At 59.5% G+C, this 21648-nt stretch overlaps 2 protein-coding genes across 3 annotated transcripts; both read right to left on the reverse strand.

Moving 5' to 3' along the window:
- Positions 1-6775: 6775 nt before the first annotated feature.
- On the reverse strand, positions 6776-11012 carry LOC141750212 (centrosome-associated protein CEP250-like). Of its 2 annotated transcripts, none has more exons than XM_074604935.1 (4): positions 10878-11012; positions 8881-9033; positions 8341-8454; positions 6776-7522 (listed from the first exon to the last, which is right to left on the reverse strand). In XM_074604935.1, exons 1-4 carry the CDS (start codon positions 10977-10979, stop codon positions 7481-7483), a joined length of 411 nt encoding a protein of 136 aa, XP_074461036.1. In that variant the 5' UTR covers positions 10980-11012; the 3' UTR covers positions 6776-7480. The 2 variants fall into 2 exon arrangements, with proteins under 2 accessions (XP_074461036.1, XP_074461035.1); XM_074604934.1 differs by having other exon boundaries at positions 8881-9036; positions 10878-11009.
- Positions 11013-11187: 175 nt separating this feature from the next.
- Positions 11188-17285, reverse strand: LOC141750211 (uncharacterized). The gene is made up of 9 exons (XM_074604933.1): positions 16785-17285; positions 16238-16314; positions 15497-15662; positions 15048-15154; positions 14418-14549; positions 13347-13491; positions 12856-13086; positions 12427-12620; positions 11188-11372 (listed from the first exon to the last, which is right to left on the reverse strand). Exons 3-9 carry the CDS (start codon positions 15551-15553, stop codon positions 11195-11197), a joined length of 1044 nt encoding a protein of 347 aa, XP_074461034.1. The 5' UTR covers positions 15554-15662; positions 16238-16314; positions 16785-17285; the 3' UTR covers positions 11188-11194.
- Between the last annotated feature and the right edge of the window lie 4363 nt (positions 17286-21648).

Below are 21648 nucleotides of genomic sequence, written 5' to 3' on the forward strand. Positions count from 1 at the left end.
TTCATAGACTTGCGTGCCTTAAACGTGTTTAAGGTTCAACCTTAAGGTGTTTCAGTTTTAAACACCTTAAAGGGGTTTAAATGCTCGTCAGCTGTCCCTTGTTCCCGTGAAAGCCAAACCAGGCACACAGTGATGGCAGGACGACCAGAGCATCCGCCCAAGACAGGCAGAAGAGCGCCTTACCGTGTCTCTCGGCCCCTGGAGTCACGCGATTGCCACCTTTATCCCACCGCTGCTTAAACAGGTTGTGCTCTACACCCAGCTGCTGCTCTCCTGCTCCCTCCATGGCTTCGATGCTCAAATCTGAAAGCAGTGAGCAAGGGAAGTGGTCTGTAAAGGCACAGTCATTATGGCCTGTGGTGGGCTGAGGAAGCATTCAACCCGTGAAAATACAGAATCTTCCAGCCAGGGGGACAAGAATGTGCCAAAGTGAAAGGCTGTGTATGCTTGGGGCCGAGTGTCACCCAGGGAAGAAAACGCACGTTGCAGCAGCCGAAATGCCCCTTCCAAATACGGGGTTGGGTTTGGTGTACAAGAAGGACTGTTTCCAGCTGCCACAGAAAGCGTTACCCTGAAGGGTAATACACTTAAGGCCAAACAAATCCACAAACCAAGCCCCTCCAAGCCCATAACCATCTTCACAAACACCGCTTCAGGAGCACAGCTTAAAACGGGTTGAAAGCTGCCTCCTACCTCAACCCCCCCACCTTCGGCTGTCTGACTCCTTGTCTGACTCCTTGGGGGAGTGGGGTGTCTCTGAGGGTGCCAGGGATAATTTAGACGTTTCCCGAGAGCGGTTCCCGAAGATTTCTGAAGGGCAAACTTTGGCCTGCTTAGGAGCATGGTTGAGAGTGTCCCTTGGGGGACAGTCCTGAAGGGCAAAGGTGCCCAGGAAGGCTGGTCTCACTTCAAGGAGGAACTCCTAAAAGCTCAGGAGAAGGCCATCCCCAAGTCCCAGAAAACGAGCAGACAGGGAGGAAGACCAGTAAATTATCCATGAGCAAGCAATGTGCCCTTGCCGCCAAGGCAGCCAACGGAATTCTGGGCTGCATAGGGAAGAGTGTGGCCAGCAGGTCCAGGGAGGTCATTCTCCCCCTCTACTCTGCACTGGTGAGGCCACAACTGGAATACTGTGTCCAGTTCTGGGCTCCCCAGTTCAAGAGAGACAGGGAACTGCCGGAGAGAGTCCAGCGTAGGGCAAGAAAGACGACGGAGGCATTGGAGCATCTCCCTTATGAGGAAAGGCTGAGAGAGCTGGGACTCTTTAGCCTGGAGAAGAGAAGGCCGAGGGGAGACCTTATTAATGTTGCCAAGTATCTAAAGGGTGGGTTTAAAGAGGATGGAGACAGACTCTTTTCAGTGGTTCCCAGTAACAGGTGATGGGCACAAGGACCCTTGGGGCCTCCCTGTAGGGCTGCCTACACTTTCTGCATTCCTTGTGCAGTGGAAAGGGTCTCCTTCTTGACCTCTCCTGTCAGGGGACACTACACCCAGGAATCAGCAGCTCTCTGCCGTTTGGCAGGACTCGGAGCGAACCCACCTTCTGCAGCCTTAAACCCCTCCCCTGAGCAGCCCGTGGGGGCGAGCAGCCCGTGCAGAGCAGGGTCGGGAGAACTGGACCTGGCAAAGCAAAGCTCCTGCTGCGCTGGTGGATGAGCCTGGGACCCCCGGCTCTGCAGCGCAGTCGGGGCTCTGCCCCTTATCTCAGCCCTTTGCCGGCCAGGGCTGCTGCGGGGGCACCAAAACTCTTCATTCCTGCACCTGTGAGCAAAAAATAAACAAACCATTTCCCCAGCCAACGGTGAGAGTGCTCATCCCTCCTCCTCCCCCCTCACCTCCTCCTTTCGCCAGTGGGCAGCAACCCCACTCCCGACACCAACCTGGGGGGGATTCTGCATCTCTGGGGCCTCAGCCCAGAGAGAATTTTCATCCCGAGCCAGCCTGTCCCGTGGAGAAGGGGCAATAAAGAGCAGGTCACAGACAACCTCCCATCGGCATTTTGCTGGCAAAAGAAACAGTTTGCTGCCCCCCGCCCGCTTCAGCCCTGACACATGCCAGCCAGCGGGGCTGGCACCAAGGAGCGCGTCCCGCAGCCTCCACCCCACCGCTGAGGGCGATGCCTTCCCCTCCCAGCCCACAGGTGGCTCGGCAGCAGCTTGGGAAGCCTGACCCACCGGGCACTCGGCCCCCGCCTTGCCCTGGCACCTTTCTTCCGAGCCAAGGCACCGGGGCTTTCCCTTCATCGCTCCCTGCAGTTCCTTGAAACTCCTTTGCGCTCCCCACAACTCACTGCCGGGCACAAAAAGATGCTCCCAGTCATCCCCGCAAACATTTTATTGCTGACTTCCCACTTGCCCCCCACCTTGCCCCTTCTGCTCGATTGCTCTTTAAGCAGACCTTTCCCCAAACCCGCCCAACACCACCCTCCTTACCCAGCTCATCTGGGATTATTACAGCTCTGCTGAAGTTAATGCCCTCCCAACACCATCATCTTGGGGCACTCGCTACAAACTCACCAACACCAGGGGGGAGCTCAACTCAAGCCACAAGGAGGAAAGCTCTCGCAGGAAGGGTCTCAGCATGCGGGGGGGGAGGGAGAAGGATGGCTTTGGGCAGCAGGATCCGAGTGGAGACCGGGTGCAGGCTGCTCCCTGCAGCGCCTGACCCTGGGACAGCCCGGACACCTGCGAGTCCCTGGCTGAAGCCCCTGTGTCCAGGGGAGCCTTGACAGCCGGGGGGGCACGGACAGCTCGGCTCCGCCAGCCGACACCCACCGGACACACACACACAGCCCCGACCCAGCCACACGGAGAGAGGGGACCCCGCATCGCCCCCCGACTCCGCACCCCAGGCAGCGGCCCCTCCGCAGCCCGGCCCCCACAGCCCGACCCCCGCCCGGGCAGCCTCCCCCAGGGACAGGAGCAGCACGGCGGGGCGCCGCCGCCCGCAACCCCCATGGCCGGCAGCGCTCCCCGACCGCCTCCGCGGGGAGGGCACCACGCCCCGGCCGCCGCTAATGAGGCGCTAATGAGGCGCGGGTAATGAGGGGGCGGGCGGGGCCGCGGCTCCCGAGCGGCCGGGGGCAGCCCCGTGCCCGCAGCCCCGGCCCCCCGCGGCTCCCCGCATCCCGCACCCCCGGCCCGCACGGCATCGCCCCCCCTCGCCACTCTGCCGGCACCCACGGCTCCCCGCACCCCGACACCCTGCGCCCACCGCACCCCTGCACCAGCTCCCTCTCCCCAAAGCCCCCCGCAGCCTGCGCTGCCCCCTCCACGGCTCGCCCCGAGTGGGGACCAGGGCCCGGGGCCGCTGCCAGCAGCAGGAATGCCGGAGGGCAAGGAGGGCTTTGCTCCGGGCTTCGGCTCTGGGCACGGCCCCGGGTAAAGCACGGCAGGACCAGAAGCAAAGACCTGAGCGTGGGGAGGTTCACACCATTAAACATCAGCCCCTGCAGCTCCAAAACCTTCTCCCCTCATCCTTGTACCAGCCATTCCCAAGGATGTCATGGCCCTCGGCTGATCAGTTTGCATTTTGCAGCTCTGCAGCCCCATCCTGGCTTGTGCCCCGTCCCTCCCTTTCCTTTCCCTCCAGCAGCAAGGCAGCAGCAGGTTTCCTGCCTGCTTTGATGGCATCATGGCAGGGGTCGGTCATGGCAGAGTCCATGCTTGGCTGGGGACCCCTTTGCTGTTGGGGACCCCACTCCCCAGCAGCCCATGAACCCCGCTGGTGCCCAGGGCCGTCCCTTTCATCAGCCGCATCCCATCTGTGCACAGGGACCCCCGGCGTGGCCGTGCCACCACCCCCAGCCGCCTCCAGCGCCGCCATCCCCGAGACACTGGAACCACAACTCTGCAAAGGCCGCGGCTCCCAAGAAATGCACACAGAGCTTGGGTGTGAAAAACAGGAACACAACTCTTTATTAACAACAACACAACTACCTACAACTCTTAACAACCAGTAACAACTCTTACAACTCTTAACAACTCTGAACAACTAACAAAAATATTAACAACTAACAAAACTATTAACAAACACCAAAACTATTAACAAACTGTAGACAAGTATTTACAACACTTCCTCTTCCTTGATCTGCTCTTGGTCTGGCCTCCGCACGCCTGCTGCCCCTGGAAGAAAAGCCAGCGGCACGGCCGTTTGGCTAACGAGCAGCGCCTCACCCAGCAGAGCTGGGGCTTCCCGAGCCGGCTCAGCGGCAGCAGCTGCTTCGGGTCGGGCTTTGCCCCGACGGGCGTTCCATGGCCACAGCCCTGGGACACGCTGGGGACAGCGGGACTCTGCCGCCAGCGCTGAGCCCCGCCTGGGCTCGGGCTTACACTTGCCTGTCCCGGCCCTAAGGAATCGCTCCTGGCCCAAAGCGGACGGGGGCTCAGGGCAGCGCGGTGGGGGCCGTTGTGCCGCCAGCACGAGGGCAGCGGGCGCCGTGTCCCTGTAGCGGGGACCACCCAGCCCAGCCCCAGCCCCAGCCCCGTCCCGGTGGCAGGAGACCCTCCCTCCCTGCGGGCAGCGCATGGGGAGCACGTGCCTGTCCTCCTGATGGTGGGTCCACATCCATCGCCTCCTCCTCCTCCACATCCACCTCCATCTCCTCCTCCTCAGCCACATCCACCTCCATCGCCATCTCTTCCTCCGTCCCCACACTCCTGGCAGCCGCCTCTGCAGCCTCCAGCGCAGTCTGGCACATCCTAAGCCGAAAGGCAAGCAGAAAAGGGCATTGGTCCTGCCCGGGCCAGCCCAGTGGACCTGTGGGACGGGGGTCTCTGCACCCCTGCCCCTCTCGCCGGCCAGGGAGAGCAGTGGGGCCATGGGGCTCCAGCAGGAACTGGCTGGACCTGAGTGGCTCCTTGGCCACCAGCACCCACCAGAGCTGACGCCCCAGTGCCTGCAGCTGGAGGCTCCTTTGCTTCTGCATCTTCATTATTTTGGTGTTTCGCATGGTCTTCTGGATCTGATGGTGCAGAGAGGGCAGGGGTGAGCAGCCCTGCTCCCTGCAATGTGGGGCCACGAGCACAAACCCCGGGGCCCCCACACACAGATCCCGGCCCACGCGTGGTGTGCCTGGGCGCCCAGAAGCTCCTTACTCGGTGCAGATGGCCTTTGGGCTCGGTGCTGCTCCGCTGGCAGGGCTCAGCTCCCACGGCTCCAGCCTGGAAAGGGGCAGCGCAGGCACCGGCTCAGGCTCCGGCCAGCACCCGCCTGCTCCCGCCGAGCATCCCTGCGGCACCAGCCTGGGGCAGCCTGGGCTGTGTGTGGGGACGTGTCCCCCCGTGCAGGGATGCTGCATCCCAGCAGGGCATGAGCAGCCCAGAAGGGCTTCTGCCAGCCCCTGGCCTTGCAGGGGTGGGGGGAGAGGGCGAGACAAGCTCCTGGCACCACGACTACGGCGGGCTGCCCACCTCCAGGGGGCAGGGATGTACCTCTGCCAGCACACATGGATTCTTCTTCATCGCCTTCATTATCACAACGCTAGGGGAAAGAAATTGGGATCAGGCGGGATGGGAAGGGAAGGGCTGGGTGGAGGGTCGGAGCTGTGAGGAGCAGGAGAGCAGGGCTGTGTGGGGAGCAGGAGAGAAGGGCTGTCGGGCACAGGGCAGAGGGGATGCGTTGTGCCCGTCGCCAGGGACTGGCAGTTACAGATGGAACACGGGCCATGGCAACGGGAGCGCAGTGGGGATGGGGACGAGCCCCCTTAAAGGTGGTGCAGCTGAATACATACACTACCCCCCAAAGTTAAGAATCCCAACACATTACACTTCAGTCCTGTCTTCAGCGGCTCTTCCTGACCATCCCCTCATGCCTGACCATCCCCTCATGCCAAGCTGCTCCTCAGTTTAGTCTCAGAAGCGTGCCGGAGAAGACGTGCCCAACAGCATCCAGCCTACGCTGCTGCGGGCTACGCTGGCCGAAGAGCAGGAGCTTAAAGAGGAGGCTGAGACCGTGGTCGGGGAAGTGCTGGATGGGGGAAGGCGCTGGATCAGTCCCTCCATGTCTTCAGGAGGGCTCCCCATGGGGTCGGCGGGAGGTTGTTTGCCAGTGCCAGAGAGGCAGAGCCTTTGGACACTTCTCCTGCGGAGCGATGGGAGGAATTTGGACTGGAGGCTCGAGAGATTGTGGCGAGCGTGTTGGGGAGCTTTGGGCTGCGTTTGGTCCTGAGGAGGTTTGCGGCTCCTGGGGCACAGAGCCCCCGCGCAGCTCCACCAGGCGGACAATAAAACCTTTGCTCCCAGGGGGTGCCTTGTGCCTTCCTTCCTTCAGGCCAGGCCATACTGTGTCTGAGCATCTTCCCTGCAATGTTCTCCCTCTTCTTCCTCCCTCCCACAGCCTGGGTCAGGCGAAGACTCAGCTTTTGTCTCCTTTGGGAAGCTTTGTGGCCGGGCTATCGGAGGGGCTGCTCCAGCTCTGCTGAGCCGGGGTTCTGGCGGTCCTTGTGTCGAGATCCTTTCTCCAGGGCTCTTTCTCCTCAGAGCAAGCAGCCCTGCACAAAACCCTCGTTCCCGCCGCTCTGGGGACGGACGGTGGCGTCTCCCCCTGGGGACCGCTCTGCCACATGGCCTTTGGGTCTCCTCGCTGCGCAGCGGGGAGGCAGCTCTATTGTGGAGGCCCAGAACGGTGCAGCGGAGCAGGTTCGAGCAGCCGGTGCCAGGGCTCACCCAAAGAGAGCTGCAAGCAGGGAATGGGAAAAACCAGGGCCGGAGGAGACGGCCCTAAATCAGGGTTCTTCACCCGCTGGGCAAAAACCAATCAACACACTGAGTCGAGATATTTGGCTTTATTTCAGTTCTGCAGAATCGGGTGCCGGGCGTTTAACAACAGCCAGCACACCACACGTTTCCGACAGTCCCAGGTTCACAGTGATGAGATACAGCCCATGGGTGAGCTACAGTTCCCTTACCAGCCCTCATCAGACACATGCATTCAAGTCCAAGTTTGGAACGGTTTGGGAGATCCCCCTAATTAGGCCAATTAAGGATTAATTTCAGGAGTTCAGCTCAAGCTCCATCAAAGTTCTACTACAATTCTATACAAAGCGCTCCTGGAACTTTTTAACCATATTCTTTTGACATCCCTACTCTAACCTTTTCCTGACCCATGAATGTACCAAGCACTCTCTTTTTCCTTCAGAAACAGTACAAAATGGCTTTTATTACAAAAACATAAAAACCCCTCTCCCTTTTCCCTTCAAAAATAGTACAAAATGGTTTTTAGTACAGAAACAGAAACCCCCACTATCACTAGCACATGCTGCAAAATCTACACAGAACAAATGCACCCCCCTTGCCCGCAGGAAAACAAACACAGTCCAGGGAAGGGCCCAAGACGGGAACCCCGCGATGCTGCAGCTGCTCCGCGGCAGGACAAGGTTCAGCGCAGCTCCCGAGTCTCTGCCACCGGAGCAGCAGCTTTGGCCTTCAAGGTCTTCAAGTTCCTGGCCGGTCTTTGCACAGCACTCAATCCAGTCCCGCTTCTATTTCCCGTCTTGCGCCAGCTGCGTCTGCGGAAGGGACACCTGAAAGAGGCCAAAGGCCGAGCTCAGACAAGCCCATGCTGGTAGGACCAGCCCTAGCTCCACGGTACCGGCTCTCGGGGAAGACGCACCCTCTAACGCCAGCCCCGACAAACACTTGCTCTTCGGGGAATGGAAGTCACAGGCTCCCAGAGTCACCCTGGTCTCACCTCATACTATCAACAAGTTGACTTTCTCTCTGGCTCACCATTCACACGTACAACCCCGAGACATCCCATGGATATGAGAGAGAGAGATTCCTACAGGATTAAGTCAACCAACTCTCCTTTCCAAGGGAGAGACTGGGGCTACTGCCACCTTACTGCCACAGGCTTTTTCCTCAGCAGGAGAGTTACTGGTTACACAAGGCACTGAGGAACTCTTCTGCTCTCATCTGCCTTGAAAACGTGACAGCTAGCGCGTGAAAAGGGAAAATGGGAAAGCTCAACAAGACGAGCAAGACTCAAGGGGAACATCCTTAGACTATTCTCTATTTCCCATCCATTCCGTTTTCTGAGTTTCCTCCAATCCCTCTCCCACCCTGCCTGACCCACAGAGACCAGACCTCGGGGAACGATGCTGTCTGGCCATGGCCAAGGGACGCGTCTGACTGGGTATTCCCACCGCCTGCCGGCCTCCCTTCCTGATGGCCAAACAAAACTCGGGCCACAGCATCGTGCAGAGCTGTGCCCATCAGCACAGCCACAGCGGCTCTGGATGAGAGCTTTCCTGCTCCTCACCCGGTCTATACTGGGGGGCTGCTGCCATCGTTCCTCCATCTGGCCAGAGCCTCCTCCCACCAAGTAAGATCCTGGTCTCACCTGCTGAGACGCCAGCATCTTGTGCTGGTCAGACTCGGAGAGAGAAGATCCGCCTGCATCTGGCAGCGCCCGACCTCTGCAACATCTCCTCAGCCTCCTCCGTTCACGTTCCACCTGCACGTTGGATAGGAGAAAGGGTCACAGAAACCTGCCACCACACAAGGAGCAAAAGGACCTCTGGACATCCTGGCAAGGAGATGGCTGCTCAGAGACTGTGAATTGCACCACAGAACGCTGGGGCCAAAAAGCACTCCAAGCAGCCCACGGAAGAGAGCGAGCAGGAGGAAAGAGTTCCTGACACAAGAGTGTCCAGTGGGTGTGTATGGGGACACTGGGGCAAGAAGGCTGGTACCGCAGTGAATGTGCATTTGCGAAGGCAACGGGGTGCCAGAAGAGAGAGAAAAGACAAAAGCGTGTGGCCACAGGGGACAGTGGGAGAGGGAAGGAAACAAGCCGAGGACTCCACAGTGCTGCCTCTGGAAATGCGGTGCCTTCCAGAGGACCGTGATGCTGCGCAGAGGCAGCGAAAGCCTGGTCTACCTCCTCCAGAGTCCTCCTGAGCTCAGCACTGTATTGCTTCAGCTCCGTCTTCTCCTGGTCCAGCCTTGCAACTGCTCGCTGCAGACGTTCCAGCCGCTGCGACAGGAGTCTCTTCTCCGAGAGCCAGGACAGCCGCTGCCCTTCTGCAATCGCCTGCTGGGCATTCAGAGAGCAGATGATGGGAGTGGTGCCACAGAAAGGAGAGAAGGGCCAGAGTCAACACATCGCGGAGAGTGACCATGGAGGAAAGGACAGTGCTACGTCCCTTCTCCTCCTCCTCCCGGCCCACAGCCCAAAACAACACTCTCCCTTCCCAGGGGCCCTCCTCCACATCACCTCGGAGAAATCCCTGCGCCAAAAGAACACCCTGAAAGCGCAATGAAGCCTTCAACCTCACCAGCCAACGGTACCATTTCCATTCTCTCTAATACCCTGGAAAAGCTGGACCTCAGGAGTCTCCACCTCTGAAAGCCTCCTCTAAGCACCATCAGTGTCGCTGCTGTTCAGCCATCCTTACAAAATTCTACTACGTTTAGTACATTCGCTTGGTCAACTGTGCCCTTTCCAGGCCAAATCCCAACCGCCACACATTGCTTCATCTTGCCTAGATAGGAGGGAACCAATCACCCACGCACAGCTCTTGGACTCGCATTCATTTTAACGGCAAGCTGCGTAGTTCTTTCATTAGTTCTGGGCTTGACGGAAAGCGTTTGAGCAGCTGAATGGTGAATTACTAGCAAACATTTTCTTCTCGGCCCAAGCACAAACACAGGCTGGGCAGAGAATGGATTGAGAGAGCCCTGAGCAGAAGGACTTGGGGGTGATGGTCCATGAGAGCCGGCAACGTGCACTTGCAGCCCAGAAAGCCCCCCGTATCCTGGGCTGCATCCCCAGTAGCGTGGCCAGCAGAGCGAGGGAGGGGATTCTGCCCCTCTGCTCTGCTCTGCTCTGGGGAGAACCCCTGCAGTGCTGCCTCCAGCTCTGGGGCCATGAATATCAGCACACGGACCTGTTGGAGCAGGAACAGAGGAGGCCACAGAGATGCTGGGAGGGCTGGAGCCCCTCTGCTGTGAGGACAGGCTGAGAGAGTTGGGGGGGTTCAGCCCGGAGAAGAGCAGGCCCCGGGGAGACCTTAGAGCCCCTTCCAGTCCCTAAAGGGGCTCAGGGGGAACGGTTTTAGACTGAAAGAAGGGAGACTGAGATGAGATATTAGGAAGAAAGTCTTTGCTGTGAGAGTGGTGAGACACTGGCCCAGGTTGCCCAGAGAAGCTGTGGCTGGCCCATCCCTGGAGGTGCTCAAGGCCAGGTTGGACGGGGCTTGGAGCAACCTGGGCTGGTGGGAGGTGTCCCACTGGCATGGGGGTAGGAACTAGAAGATCTTTAAGGTCTCTTCCAACCCAAACCATTCAGTCATTTGATGAAGTCTCAGCCAAGCTCCTCAGAACAGCGTAGGCTCACAGCCTCCATTGTCACAGCTCGGCTCCCTTTTCATCAAGGAAAAGGTGCAGACGGACTGCAGGGTCAGAAAGGGACCAGACCCTCGTGCCCTCCTCACAAGACAGGCCGCGAACGCCAGTACCAGGAACAAGGGGCCTGTTCCGTCTGCTCCAAAACCTCCGTCAGCCGCCAAAGGACAGAAAGGAAGGAACAAAGTTCCCCCGCCTGCAGCTGGCAGCAGCGTTAGGAGTCTACTCCATGGCGGGCGGGAGGCTGCTAAGATCCCAGCCCTTTGCTGCCGTGCTTTGGCTGGGGACCACCCAACCTTCTGTTGAACTCCTCTTACGCCCACACGCAACCCGTGCCTGCATTTACTGTCCCACCAGAGTCCTGGGGGTCTCCACGCTCCTTCGAGGACGAGCCACTGGCTCTGCTGCCTGGCCCGGCACCGTGTCGCCCGGGACGGACCATTGCTGCCATTTCCCACGCTCAGGCTGTTCTTCTCCTAAAGCCAGCCCACAAAGCTGGCTTGAAGCATTCAGAAGCATAGTGTTTCCTACCACGTCTTGCAGGAGCTTGTTTATCTCCCCTTGGTGGTCGGCCTCCCGAACTTTGAGGGTGTCGGTATGCTGCTCTTCTTTCTGCAGGAGCTCTTGCGCCATGTTTTGCCGTTCCCGCTTCAGGAGAGACCTCTCCGCTTCCAGCTCCCACTGAAGGCACTTCACTTCCCCTGCAAACACGACAAATGGCAAGAGTCAGAGTCTGCACAAACAGCGGCTCTGACTTTACTGACCTTACGCCCTTTGAGTTTCCGTGGAGGAGGGGTCTGTCTCCAGCTCCTTCACTCCTCAGAAGCACTGCGGACAGAGAGCTGCTTTCATACCACCTTCCCCAGGCACGGGGTCACCAGAAACGGGAGGCTCTCACCTTGGATCACCTCCTTGGCCTGCGCCACCGCGTGGAGCTGGGTTTCGAGATGACTCCTGGTGATCTCCAGCTCAGACAAGTGCTGCTGAGCCTCCAACAGGCTGCATTCCAGGGTCTCCTTCCCTGACCTGCAAATCGTGAATACAGAGAGAAAGGAGCTGCTTGCTCCTGACACCCACAGGGAGTTGTTCCAGGAAGAAGCGGTGCAAGATCCCTACCCCTGCCTACGGAAAAAGGCTCGCGTGGAAACTCCTACACAGAGAGCCTATTCCTGCCCTTCCAAATAGCAATGCGGGCCCCTGCCAGGGGATGGCCAGGCTTCCCTTGTCACCTGGCAGCACACAGAAAGCCCAGCCGAATTGGACTGCAATAGCCAAATCTTCACTTGCTGGGGTCTGATCCACGACACACGGGTAGCTGCGCCCACCAAGCCTGTGCCAGCAAGCAAAACTTGGATGGACAACGGAGGACGTATCTTCAAGAAGGAGAACAAGCACACAGTTCCGATTACACCAGTCTCTGGCAGGCCAAAGTAACTATGTCCATTTTAACAGACATCAGTGATGGGCAGGAACCCCTGAAGGCTGGCGAGAATTCAAGAGAGGGTTCCCCGCTGCTGGTGTCACCAGCTCTAGCTCCTGCACCACACTAACACCAGTTAGCTTAGAAACAGAAGGCCCTCCACATTTTCTGCAGGAGCCTCTGGCTTCTCCTGAAGGGCAGCGTCCTGCTCACAACCTCCATAAGCAATAGCCGTCAATTCTGAAGATCCCACCTCAAACTACGTGACAAGGAAAGATCGATGTTCAAATGCACAGAACAAGAATCCAAGACCAGAGAGAAACTTCACGTTCTGGGAAACGTCTGCGTGGTTTAATTATGGCTCCGTTCAGAGCCCACTCGGCTTGCTGTGGACGTCACAGAGGAACACGTAAGGGGGCATAAACATGAGCCCAACGCTCAGGAGAGCTTTGCCAGCTTCAGCTGTCAGAAAAATAACCTTCAAATCAAGGTAGACTTTTTTTTTTTTTGCTTGAATTGGAATTCTTCCATTTTCTGTCCATGGAAGCGAAAACATGTGAAAAGCACACAGGATGCAATCGATCCCCGTGGAACCACTGTCACCTTTACCATTACAGACATTAAAGAACGTCCTGCCCAGGGTCTCCTCCCTGCCCTTACCTGGCCTCTGCCAGCTGCTCCAAAAGGCCTTGTCTCTCCCGCTCCAGGGCTGCCAGTCGCACCTCCAGGGCAGCCTTCTCCCGCACCAGCAATTCCTTCTCTGCGCACACCTCGGCCAGCGCGTGCCCTTGGCGAGAGGACTCCTGGCGCAACTGCTCCAGGCCACTGCGAGACGACTCTTGCTGGCGGGAAACCTGGAAGCGGGACAAAATGCAGTGAGAGTCCTTGCGTGCAGCCCTGGCTTTTGCCCCAGACAAAGGCTCCAGAGCTACACAGTTTGCAGCTTTTGCCACACGGGAGAACAGTAGAGTCGTGGATGCAGTCCTCTCTCTGCAACTTACCAGAAGCCAAAAAGGAGGCCAACACGCACAGCTTCACCCAGCCAAGCAGCCACATGCCCACCCAGAAGCACCAGGTCTTTGGTCTCACCTCAAGGAGTTTCTCTTGGGCTTCTTCCTTCTCCTCTGCCAGGATGCCCAGCTCTACCCGCAGCTCCTCTTGTTGCTCCTCTGCTTTCTTCAGCAGCTGCTCCAGGTGGCCTTTCTCTGCACAGAGCTCGCTCTTTGTTCTTTCACACAAGCTCAGCTTCTCCTGGGCAGAGATCTTTGCTCTCTCCGTCTCATCCACTTTACACAACAGAGCCTCATTCTCTTGCTCCAGCTGCAATCACAGAAGCACAGAGGAAATCAAATACAGCAAGACTTACTCTGAAGAAGAGGAGAGCAGCAACTCCACATCCCCTGCGTCTCGCTGACATACTCCCAGGTCAGCGCTCCCAATAAGCACGTGCCGACAAACTACCCCAAGGAGCCTGCGTGGTCTCATCACCATTTCCCAAGGAGGAGAACAGCACGTTCCCTGGCCTCTACTGACACGAAAAAAGCATCTGTGCTGGTCTTGCTATCACAAGGTGGCCATACCTTCTCCAGGGCCACTCTAAGCTCACGCTTCTCTTCCTTCAGCACATCCCTCTCAAGGTGCGATTCCTCCAGCGCCTCTCTCGCAACTACCAACTCATGCTCTAACACGCAGTGTTTGTCTTCGAGTGCCACTAAGTCCTTCAGTCTGTGAGAAGGGGAAAGACAAACAAGTTGTCAATGTAAAAACATTCTCGTTTCCAAAACCAGGAGCACATACTGTGTCCCAGATACGGCAGTTGGAATGATTTCCAACGGCTTTGGACCTACACCTAAACGCCACCGGCTTTTCCTGAGTAGAGCTGCATCGCTCTTTGTCATGGATGAAACGTTCCTCATTGAGAAAGTAAATCAAGCTTCCAGACATCACAGAACGTTTCCAAAACGTTCAGGTACTGGCAACAGCTTCCTGCCTCTTAGTTCTCTCTCTCCTCTTTCATACGTTGGATACAAGCCTTGCACAAGTTCTTCTTGGGCAAAAACAGACTTTGAAAGTCCAGACTACGACTCCCACAATTACTTTTGCCTTCTGCAGTGATTGAATCCAAGGCCCTGCAAGCTGTCTGGGGAGACGGCTATGAATGTCCAATCCAATAACCATGGGATCACAGGAGGGTCCCGGTTAATACGCTGCATGTTGCAAAATGGCCCTTCTTGCCCCAAAGGCCTTCTGCACTCAGTCTCGCAAGGAACTGTCAGCACAGAGGTGCTACAGTGCTTAGGATGGTGCTGGGCAAATTCCTGCCAACTCCTCTAGCACCGCCCCGGGGAGCAAAAGGGCTGTACCAGAGACAGAGCTCTCTTTAGGCTGCTCTCGCTTGCTCACCAAGAACCAGTTCACAGCAAAAGCACTGGAATACGCCACCTCTTTGCCAGTCTGGTCTTACCCAGAGGAGCTTCTGGCAGTCAGACGATTTTTGCCGTCCTTTCTGTTGAAGGCAACCGTTTGACTCGGGACGGAAACAAGGCCGTGCAGAACGGGTGTGTTTGCAATGTGAACACAGCCCATCTATGAATGCAAGAGGCAGCCCCAGAAGAGAACGGTGCTAACAGCAAAGTTTAAAACACCTTTACCTGTCCTGAAGCTCCTTCTTCTCCAGCTCCCCCTTGGCTTGGAAGGACATCACGCTGCAGTTTAGACGGGAGCACTTTGCCATTACAGACCCAGAAAGCCTCGTTTGCTCTGCCTTCAGCTCTGACAAATCTCTGCAGAAGAACAAAGGAAGAGCCAACGTTCACACCACCGTCTCTATCAGCTGACTCGCTTCTCACGCACGTAATGGCGCAAAGAGGAAAAGCTGCCAGGAAAGATGACATCTCGGCTGGGGACAAATCATTCCCCTGACACTCTGGGGTCAGGACACACCTTGGCGAGCGACTGCTCAGAGGCTCACGACAACAGCCACATAATAAACTTTTCAGGAAGGTGGAGGAAGAATAAGCCTAAAACGGCGTAACAAAAAAGCACAAAGAACACAAGAACCAAGGCACGCTCGACGCATTAAGGAAGGTTCATCATCCAGGAAGATAAATGGCTGACAGTAACCCAGAGTCTGAAGTCGCCTGCTGACACCAGCAGCAGACACTCTCACGGCTACGCTGCTCTTGTTTGTGTAGAAGGCAACTGTGAGAAAGGAACCTCAGAGAGGTGTGAAGGGAAGGTACATCTTTTCTGCCAGAGATCGGGCCTCAACTTCTACTCACCGGTTCGTGGCAGCCTTCATTTCCAGGAAATGACGGCGGAAGGTGACCATCTGATGCCACAGACCGAGCAGACGGTCACGGTCACCCCTGAAGTAGTTCTCATAGAGCTACAGATGCAAAGACAAAAAGAAATGCCAGTTCAGCCTCCGCCATCACTGTACGAGCAGTAAAAAACCAAGTGGACCTTGCTATAGCACCCCCTTAAAACTGTCGCGTCTACTATCGACTTGGTCAAATCATTGGTTTATATCAATAAATATATTGCTGCTTCTCTCTTAGGAGTGAAGTCTATCGCTCCATCCGCGACAACCCCTCTCTTCTGCTCGTCAACACCAACACATCCTCAACCGAGCCACAACCTTCTCACAGCAAGTTCTCTGGGCCAGAAACAAAACGCGTTCTCATGCCACGCTGGCACCACCTCTGACATTCCCGCAGCTGAGCCTCACCTCACGTTCCTGGCGCCATTCGCGCTCCTTCGCTTCCAGCTCCTCCCGCGCCCTCATCCAATCCACCGTCAGCTTTCCAACATCTTCTTTGAGGGCTGAATTCACCTCTTTCGCTTTCTCCAGGTGCTCCCGCAGCAGACTGTTCGCTTCGGCCAGATCCTCACACCTTGCAAAGGGAGGAACAGCCATGAGGTCACTGAACAACCCCGATCCACAAGCAGCATCCCCGGGATTTCCCGGCTCCCCCAACACTGACTTTGTTCTCAAACTGAGAGGCAGGAAAAGCACTTTCTAGGATGAACTAAGATCTCTCGCTGATGGCCAACTCGTTTGCTTCTCCTTGCTTTAAGCCTTCCATTTCCACCTACAGGCTGGGTTTCCCCTTCCTCTGCAACTCGGACGATGCCCACAGTCGACGGCTGCCTCCCCTTCGTGCTGCCTCATCACTGGACGCATCACCTTTCTCTAGCGTTGCCCCCAGCCCCTCACCTACTGCACCAGGGCAGCGTTTAGGCTGGAAAGGGACCCTTGGAGCTCACCCGCAGGAACGCCCCGCTCCAAACAGAAGCGGTCAGCACACACCACTATTACTGCCCCACAGAACAGGTTGTGCACCTCTCTCCTTTCCAAAGGGCTTGCCCCAACACTTCCCTTGCGGAGACTGCCTACCACTGACAGGTTTTCCCTCCCTGCCGTGAGCATCCAGGATACCGAGTAGGAGGGAACGCTTCTTCCTCGTACCTTTGCTGCTCCTCTTTCACCTCAAGCAGGGCTTTCTCCAGGGCCTCCGTGCCTTCCCACCTGCCTGGGAGGCATCCCTGAAGAAGAAAGCGAATGGTTGGTCCAATTCTTCCACCTGAAGCCCAGGAATGCTCTCCTACGCTCCCGCCCTTTCTTTCCTAGATCTGCTTTAGCCGGCAAGCAGAACGAAAAGCACAGAGCCAGCTCTCTCTGCCCGACGCCAGCATTCTCGCCTTCCAAAACACTGTCTGTCCACCCATTCTATTTCGGAGACAGCCCTAGAACAGGCAGCAAAGCCCTCTCCCGAGACCCAGGACGAAACGTTCCCCGCCAATAAAGCACTCCCGCACACAACTCCAATCCTGCATTTCTGGGACTGCTGGCTGCTCTGAGAGCGGCAACTGGGCAGAACAGGGGCGGGCAAACTCGCAGCGCTTCTTGAAACCCTCCGGGAGCACAATCTCGCTTTCCCCTGCCATGGCTCGGGGAGCTTTTTCGCTCCCGAACGCTCCGGCCGCTCTCTTCAGTTCGCGCCCTGCGCACTCACCGCTCCTGCTTCCAGCTGCTGCTCCAGCTCTCGGCAGCGGGTCCGGTACTGCAGGACCTGGGCGCAGACACGGCATGAAGATGAGCGACTGCAGCCGGGGACGGACCCGGCTCCTCCGGCACCGGCTTTTCTCTCGCTCTCTGCAGCCCGAGCTCAGCCCGCGCCACGGCGCTGCCGCTCCGACACCGAGTCCCTTCGGGACCGGGAAGCTTCGCTTCCCCCGAGCCCGGCCAAGCCCCGGCGAGCGGCTCGGGGGTGACCGCCGACGGGACGGGACGGGACGGGACGGGACGGGGCGGGACGGGGCGGCTCCCGGGGCCTCCCTCCCTCCCTCCCCCGAGCTCCGGGCTCGGCGCCGTCCCGCCCGCGGCAGCGCAGGGCAGGGCCCGGGCAGGACCCCGCCGGGGCCGCGCCTTCGCCCCCCGAGGGCTCCGCCGCCGAGTCCCGTCCGCGGACGGCGCGGGCACCCCGGCCCGGCCTCGGGGAGCTCCCCCCGGGCAGGCGCCCCCGCTCCTCACCTTCGCCTGCAGCTTCCGCACCAGCACCGCTTGCCGGTGCCGCGCCTCCTGCGAGCTCTGCAGCCGGCGCTGCAGGGAGGCCGGGCCCGGCGCCGCCATGCCCCCGCTCGCCGGCCGGGCTCCGCCGCCTGACGGGCGCCGCCGGGAGCCGCGGGGCGGGAGGGACGGGCTCGCTCGGGGCCGCTCTGCGGCGGCGCTTTCCTGCGGGCTGCGGGGCTGCCGCGGGGGAAGAGGCCGCTCCGGCCGCGGTTCGCTCCGGCCGGCTCCGCTCGGAGACCGTTACCGGCCCCGGCCGACGCTGGGGGCGGGAGCGGGGGGAAACGGTCCCCGCGAGCCGCGTGTCGGGGGGGCCCCGAGACGGCGGGCGAGAGCCGGGGCCGCGGGGACGGGCCGTCGCCCGGGGAAGGCGGCGGCAGCGCCGGAGCCTCTGCCGGAGGCTGCGGCTTCGGCCCGGGCTGCCGCGGGAGCGGGGGGCCCGGCCCGGGGCGAAACGCCGACGTGCCCGGGGGGAGCTCCCGGACCTTGTCCTCCCCGACGGGCGGCGCGAAGGGCCCGGGCCGCCAGCAGGGAACGGGGAAGCCGTTATTGTCATAATGTCAGAGGGACTGGGCAAAGATTTGCCCCGCAAAAGTAGCCAGTATCAAAGCAGTCGGACTGATCTGCACGTTTCATAGACTTGCGTGCCTTAAACGTGTTTAAGGTTCAACCTTAAGGTGTTTCAGTTTTAAACACCTTAAAGGTGTTTAAATGCTGGTCAGCTGTCCCTTGTTCCCGTGAAAGCCAAACCAGGCACACAGGCCCCTTATCTCAGCCCTTTGCCGGCCAGGGCTGCTGCGGGGGCACCAAAACTCTTCATTCCTGCACCTGTGAGCAAAAAATAAACAAGTCCTTTCCCCAGCCAACGGTGAGAGTGCTCATCCCTCCTCCTCCCCCCTCACCTCCTCCTTTCCGCCAGTGGGCAGCAACCCCACTCCCGACACCAGCCTGGGGGGGATTCTGCATCTCCGGGGCCTCAGCCCAGAGAGAATTTTCATCCCGAGCCAGCCTGTCCCGTGGAGAAGGGGCAATAAAGAGCAGGTCACAGACAACCTCCCATCGGCATTTTGCTGGCAGAAGAATGCAAGCACCAAATAAAGACATTTTCAAAAAACGAGCAGTACTATGTTTTCCATTCTCCTTGAGCAAAAGAGTTTTGCTGAAGTGTTTTCCCCTTCTGGCAACAACCAAAGTTCCATATTTTGGCTGGGGCAGGCGGCAGGGCTGAGGACCCTCCGCTTGCCTCGGCAGCGGCACTGGCACCTCGTCCCGGCTTGTTGAGACCCCCCCCTGCCGCCACCCCCCGCCCCATCCCGGTTGTCCCCCGCCCGCCTCAGCCCTGACACATGCCAGCCAGCGGGGCTGGCACCAAGGAGCGCGTCCCACAGCCTCCACCCCACCGCTGAGGGCGATGCCTTCCCCTCCCAGCCCACGGGGGGCTCGGCAGCAGCTTGAGAAGCCTGACCCACCGGGCACTCGGCCCCCGCCTTGCCCTGGCACCTTTCCTCCGAGCCAAGGCACCGGGGCTTTCCCTTCATCGCTCCCTGCAGTTCCTTGAAACTCCTTTGCGCTCCCCACAACTCACTGCCGGGCACAAAAAGATGCCCCCAGTCATCCCCGCAAACATTTTATTGCTGACTTCCCACTTGCCCCCCACCTTGCCCCTTCTGCTCGATTGCTCTTTAAGCAGACCTTTCCCCAAACCCGCCCAACACCACCCTCCTTACCCAGCTCATCTGGGATTATTACAGCTCTGCTGAAGTTAATGCCCTCCCAACACCATCATCTTGGGGCACTCGCTACAAACTCACCAACACCAGGGGGGAGCTCAACTCAAGCCACAAGGAGGAAAGCTCTCGCAGGAAGGGTCTCAGCATGCGGGGGGGAAGGGAGAAGGATGGCTTTGGGCAGCAGGATCCGAGTGGAGACCGGGTGCAGGCTGCTCCCTGCAGCGCCTGACCCTGGGACAGCCCGGACACCTGCGAGTCCCTGGCTGAAGCCCCTGTGTCCAGGGGAGCCTTGACAGCCGGGGGGGCACGGACAGCTCGGCTCCGCCAGCCGACACCCACCGGACACACACACACAGCCCCGACCCAGCCACACGGAGAGAGGGGACCCCGCATCGCCCCCCGACTCCGCACCCCAGGCAGCGGCCCCTCCGCAGCCCGGCCCCCACAGCCCGACCCCCGCCCGGGCAGCCTCCCCCAGGGACAGGAGCAGCACGGCGGGGCGCCGCCGCCCGCAACCCCCATGGCCGGCAGCGCTCCCCGACCGCCTCCGCGGGGAGGGCACCACGCCCCGGCCGCCGCTAATGAGGCGCTAATGAGGCGCGGGTAATGAGGGGGCGGGCGGGGCCGCGGCTCCCGAGCGGCCGGGGGCAGCCCCGTGCCCGCAGCCCCGGCCCCCCGCGGCTCCCCGCATCCCGCACCCCCGGCCCGCACGGCATCGCCCCCCCTCGCCACTCTGCCGGCACCCACGGCTCCCCGCACCCCGACACCCTGCGCCCACCGCACCCCTGCACCAGCTCCCTCTCCCCAAAGCCCCCCGCAGCCTGCGCTGCCCCCTCCACGGCTCGCCCCGAGTGGGGACCAGGGCCCGGGGCCGCTGCCGGCAGCAGGAATGCCGGAGGGCAAGGAGGGCTTTGCTCCGGGCTTCGGCTCTGGGCACGGCCCCGGGTAAAGCACGGCAGGACCAGAAGCAAAGACCTGAGCGTGGGGAGGTTCACACCATTAAACATCAGCCCCTGCAGCTCCAAAACCTTCTCCCCTCATCCTTGTACCAGCCATTCCCAAGGATGTCATGGCCCTCGGCTGATCAGTTTGCATTTTGCAGCTCTGCAGCCCCATCCTGGCTTGTGCCCCGTCCCTCCCTTTCCTTTCCCTCCAGCAGCAAGGCAGCAGCAGGTTTCCTGCCTGCTTTGATGGCATCATGGCAGGGGTCGGTCATGGCAGAGTCCGTGCTTGGCTGGGGACCCCTTTGCTGTTGGGGACCCCACTCCCCAGCAGCCCATGAACCCCGCTGGTGCCCAGGGACGTCCCTTTCATCAGCCGCATCCCATCTGTGCACAGGGACCCCTGGCGTGGCCGTGCCACCACCCCCAGCCGCCTCCAGCGCCGCCATCCCCGAGACACTGGAACCACAACTCTGCAAAGGCCGCGGCTCCCAAGAAATGCACACAGAGCTTGGGTGTGAAAAACAGGAACACAACTCTTTATTAACAACAACACAACTACCTACAACTCTTAACAACCAGTAACAACTCTTACAACTCTTTACAACTCTGAACAACTAACAAAACTATTAACAAACAACAAAACTATTAACAAACAACAAAACTATTAACAAACTGTAGACAAGTATTTACAACACTTCCTCTTCCTTGATCTGCTCTTGGTCTGGCCTCCGCACGCCTGCTGCCCCTGGAAGAAAAGCCAGCGGCAAGGCCGTTTGGCTAACGAGCAGCGCCTCACCCAGCAGAGCTGGGGCTTCCCGAGCCGGCTCAGCGGCAGCAGCTGCTTCGGGTCGGGCTTTGCCCCGACGGGCGTTCCATGGCCACAGCCCTGGGACACGCTGGGGACAGCGGGACTCTGCCGCCAGCGCTGAGCCCCGCCTGGGCTTGGGCTTACACTTGCCTGTCCCGGCCCTAAGGAATCGCTCCCGGCCCAAACCGGACGGGGGCTCAGGGCAGCGCGGTGGGGGCCATTGTGCCGCCAGCACGAGGGCAGCGGGCGCCGTGTCCCTGCAGCGGGGACCACCCAGCCCAGCCCCAGCCCCAGCCCCATCCCGGTGGCAGGAGACCCTCCCTCCCTGCGGGCAGCGCATGGCGAGCACGTGCCTGTCCTCCTGATGGCGGGTCCACATCCATCGCCTCCTCCTCCTCCACATCCACCTCCATCTCCTCCTCCTCAGCCACATCCACCTCCATCGCCATCTCTTCCTCCGTCCCCACACTCCTGGCAGCCGCCTCTGCAGCCTCCAGCGCAGTCTGGCACATCCTAAGCCGAAAGGCAAGCAGAAAAGGGCATTGGTCCTGCCCGGGCCAGCCCAGTGGACCTGTGGGACGGGGGTCTCTGCACCCCTGCCCCTCTCGCCGGCCAGGGAGAGCAGTGGGGCCATGGGGCTCCAGCAGGAACTGGCTGGACCTGAGTGGCTCCTTGGCCACCAGCACCCACCAGAGCTGACGCCCCAGTGCCTGCAGCTGGAGGCTCCTTTGCTTCTGCATCTTCATTATTTTGGTGTTTCGCATGGTCTTCTGGATCTGATGGTGCAGAGAGGGCAGGGGTGAGCAGCCCTGCTCCCTGCAATGTGGG

The sequence above is a fragment of the Larus michahellis genome, chromosome 12, assembly GCF_964199755.1.
Source record: "Larus michahellis chromosome 12, bLarMic1.1, whole genome shotgun sequence".
Lineage (NCBI taxonomy): Eukaryota > Metazoa > Chordata > Aves > Charadriiformes > Laridae > Larus > Larus michahellis.

What these genes read in the sequence shown, in the direction of transcription:
- LOC141750212 (XM_074604934.1), bottom strand. Translation starts at nt 10,979, where the DNA reads ATGGCGCAAGAGCTCCTGCAGAAAGAAGAGCAGCATACCGACACCCTC. An exon ending in TCAGGAGGACTCTGGAGGAG is followed by an intron (nt 8,455 to 8,880) that starts GTAGACCAGGCT and finishes TCCAACGTGCAG; the next exon opens with GTGGAACGTGAACGGAGGAG. An exon ending in AGATGCTGGCGTCTCAGCAG is followed by an intron (nt 7,523 to 8,340) that starts GTGAGACCAGGA and finishes GGCCTCTTTCAG; the next exon opens with GTGTCCCTTCCGCAGACGCA.
- LOC141750211 (XM_074604933.1), bottom strand. Translation starts at nt 15,553, where the DNA reads ATGAGGGCGCGGGAGGAGCTGGAAGCGAAGGAGCGCGAATGGCGCCAG. An exon ending in TTAGAGTGGCCCTGGAGAAG is followed by an intron (nt 13,087 to 13,346) that starts GTATGGCCACCT and finishes CTGTGATTGCAG; the next exon opens with CTGGAGCAAGAGAATGAGGC. An exon ending in CCCAAGAGAAACTCCTTGAG is followed by an intron (nt 12,621 to 12,855) that starts GTGAGACCAAAG and finishes TCCCGCTTCCAG; the next exon opens with GTTTCCCGCCAGCAAGAGTC.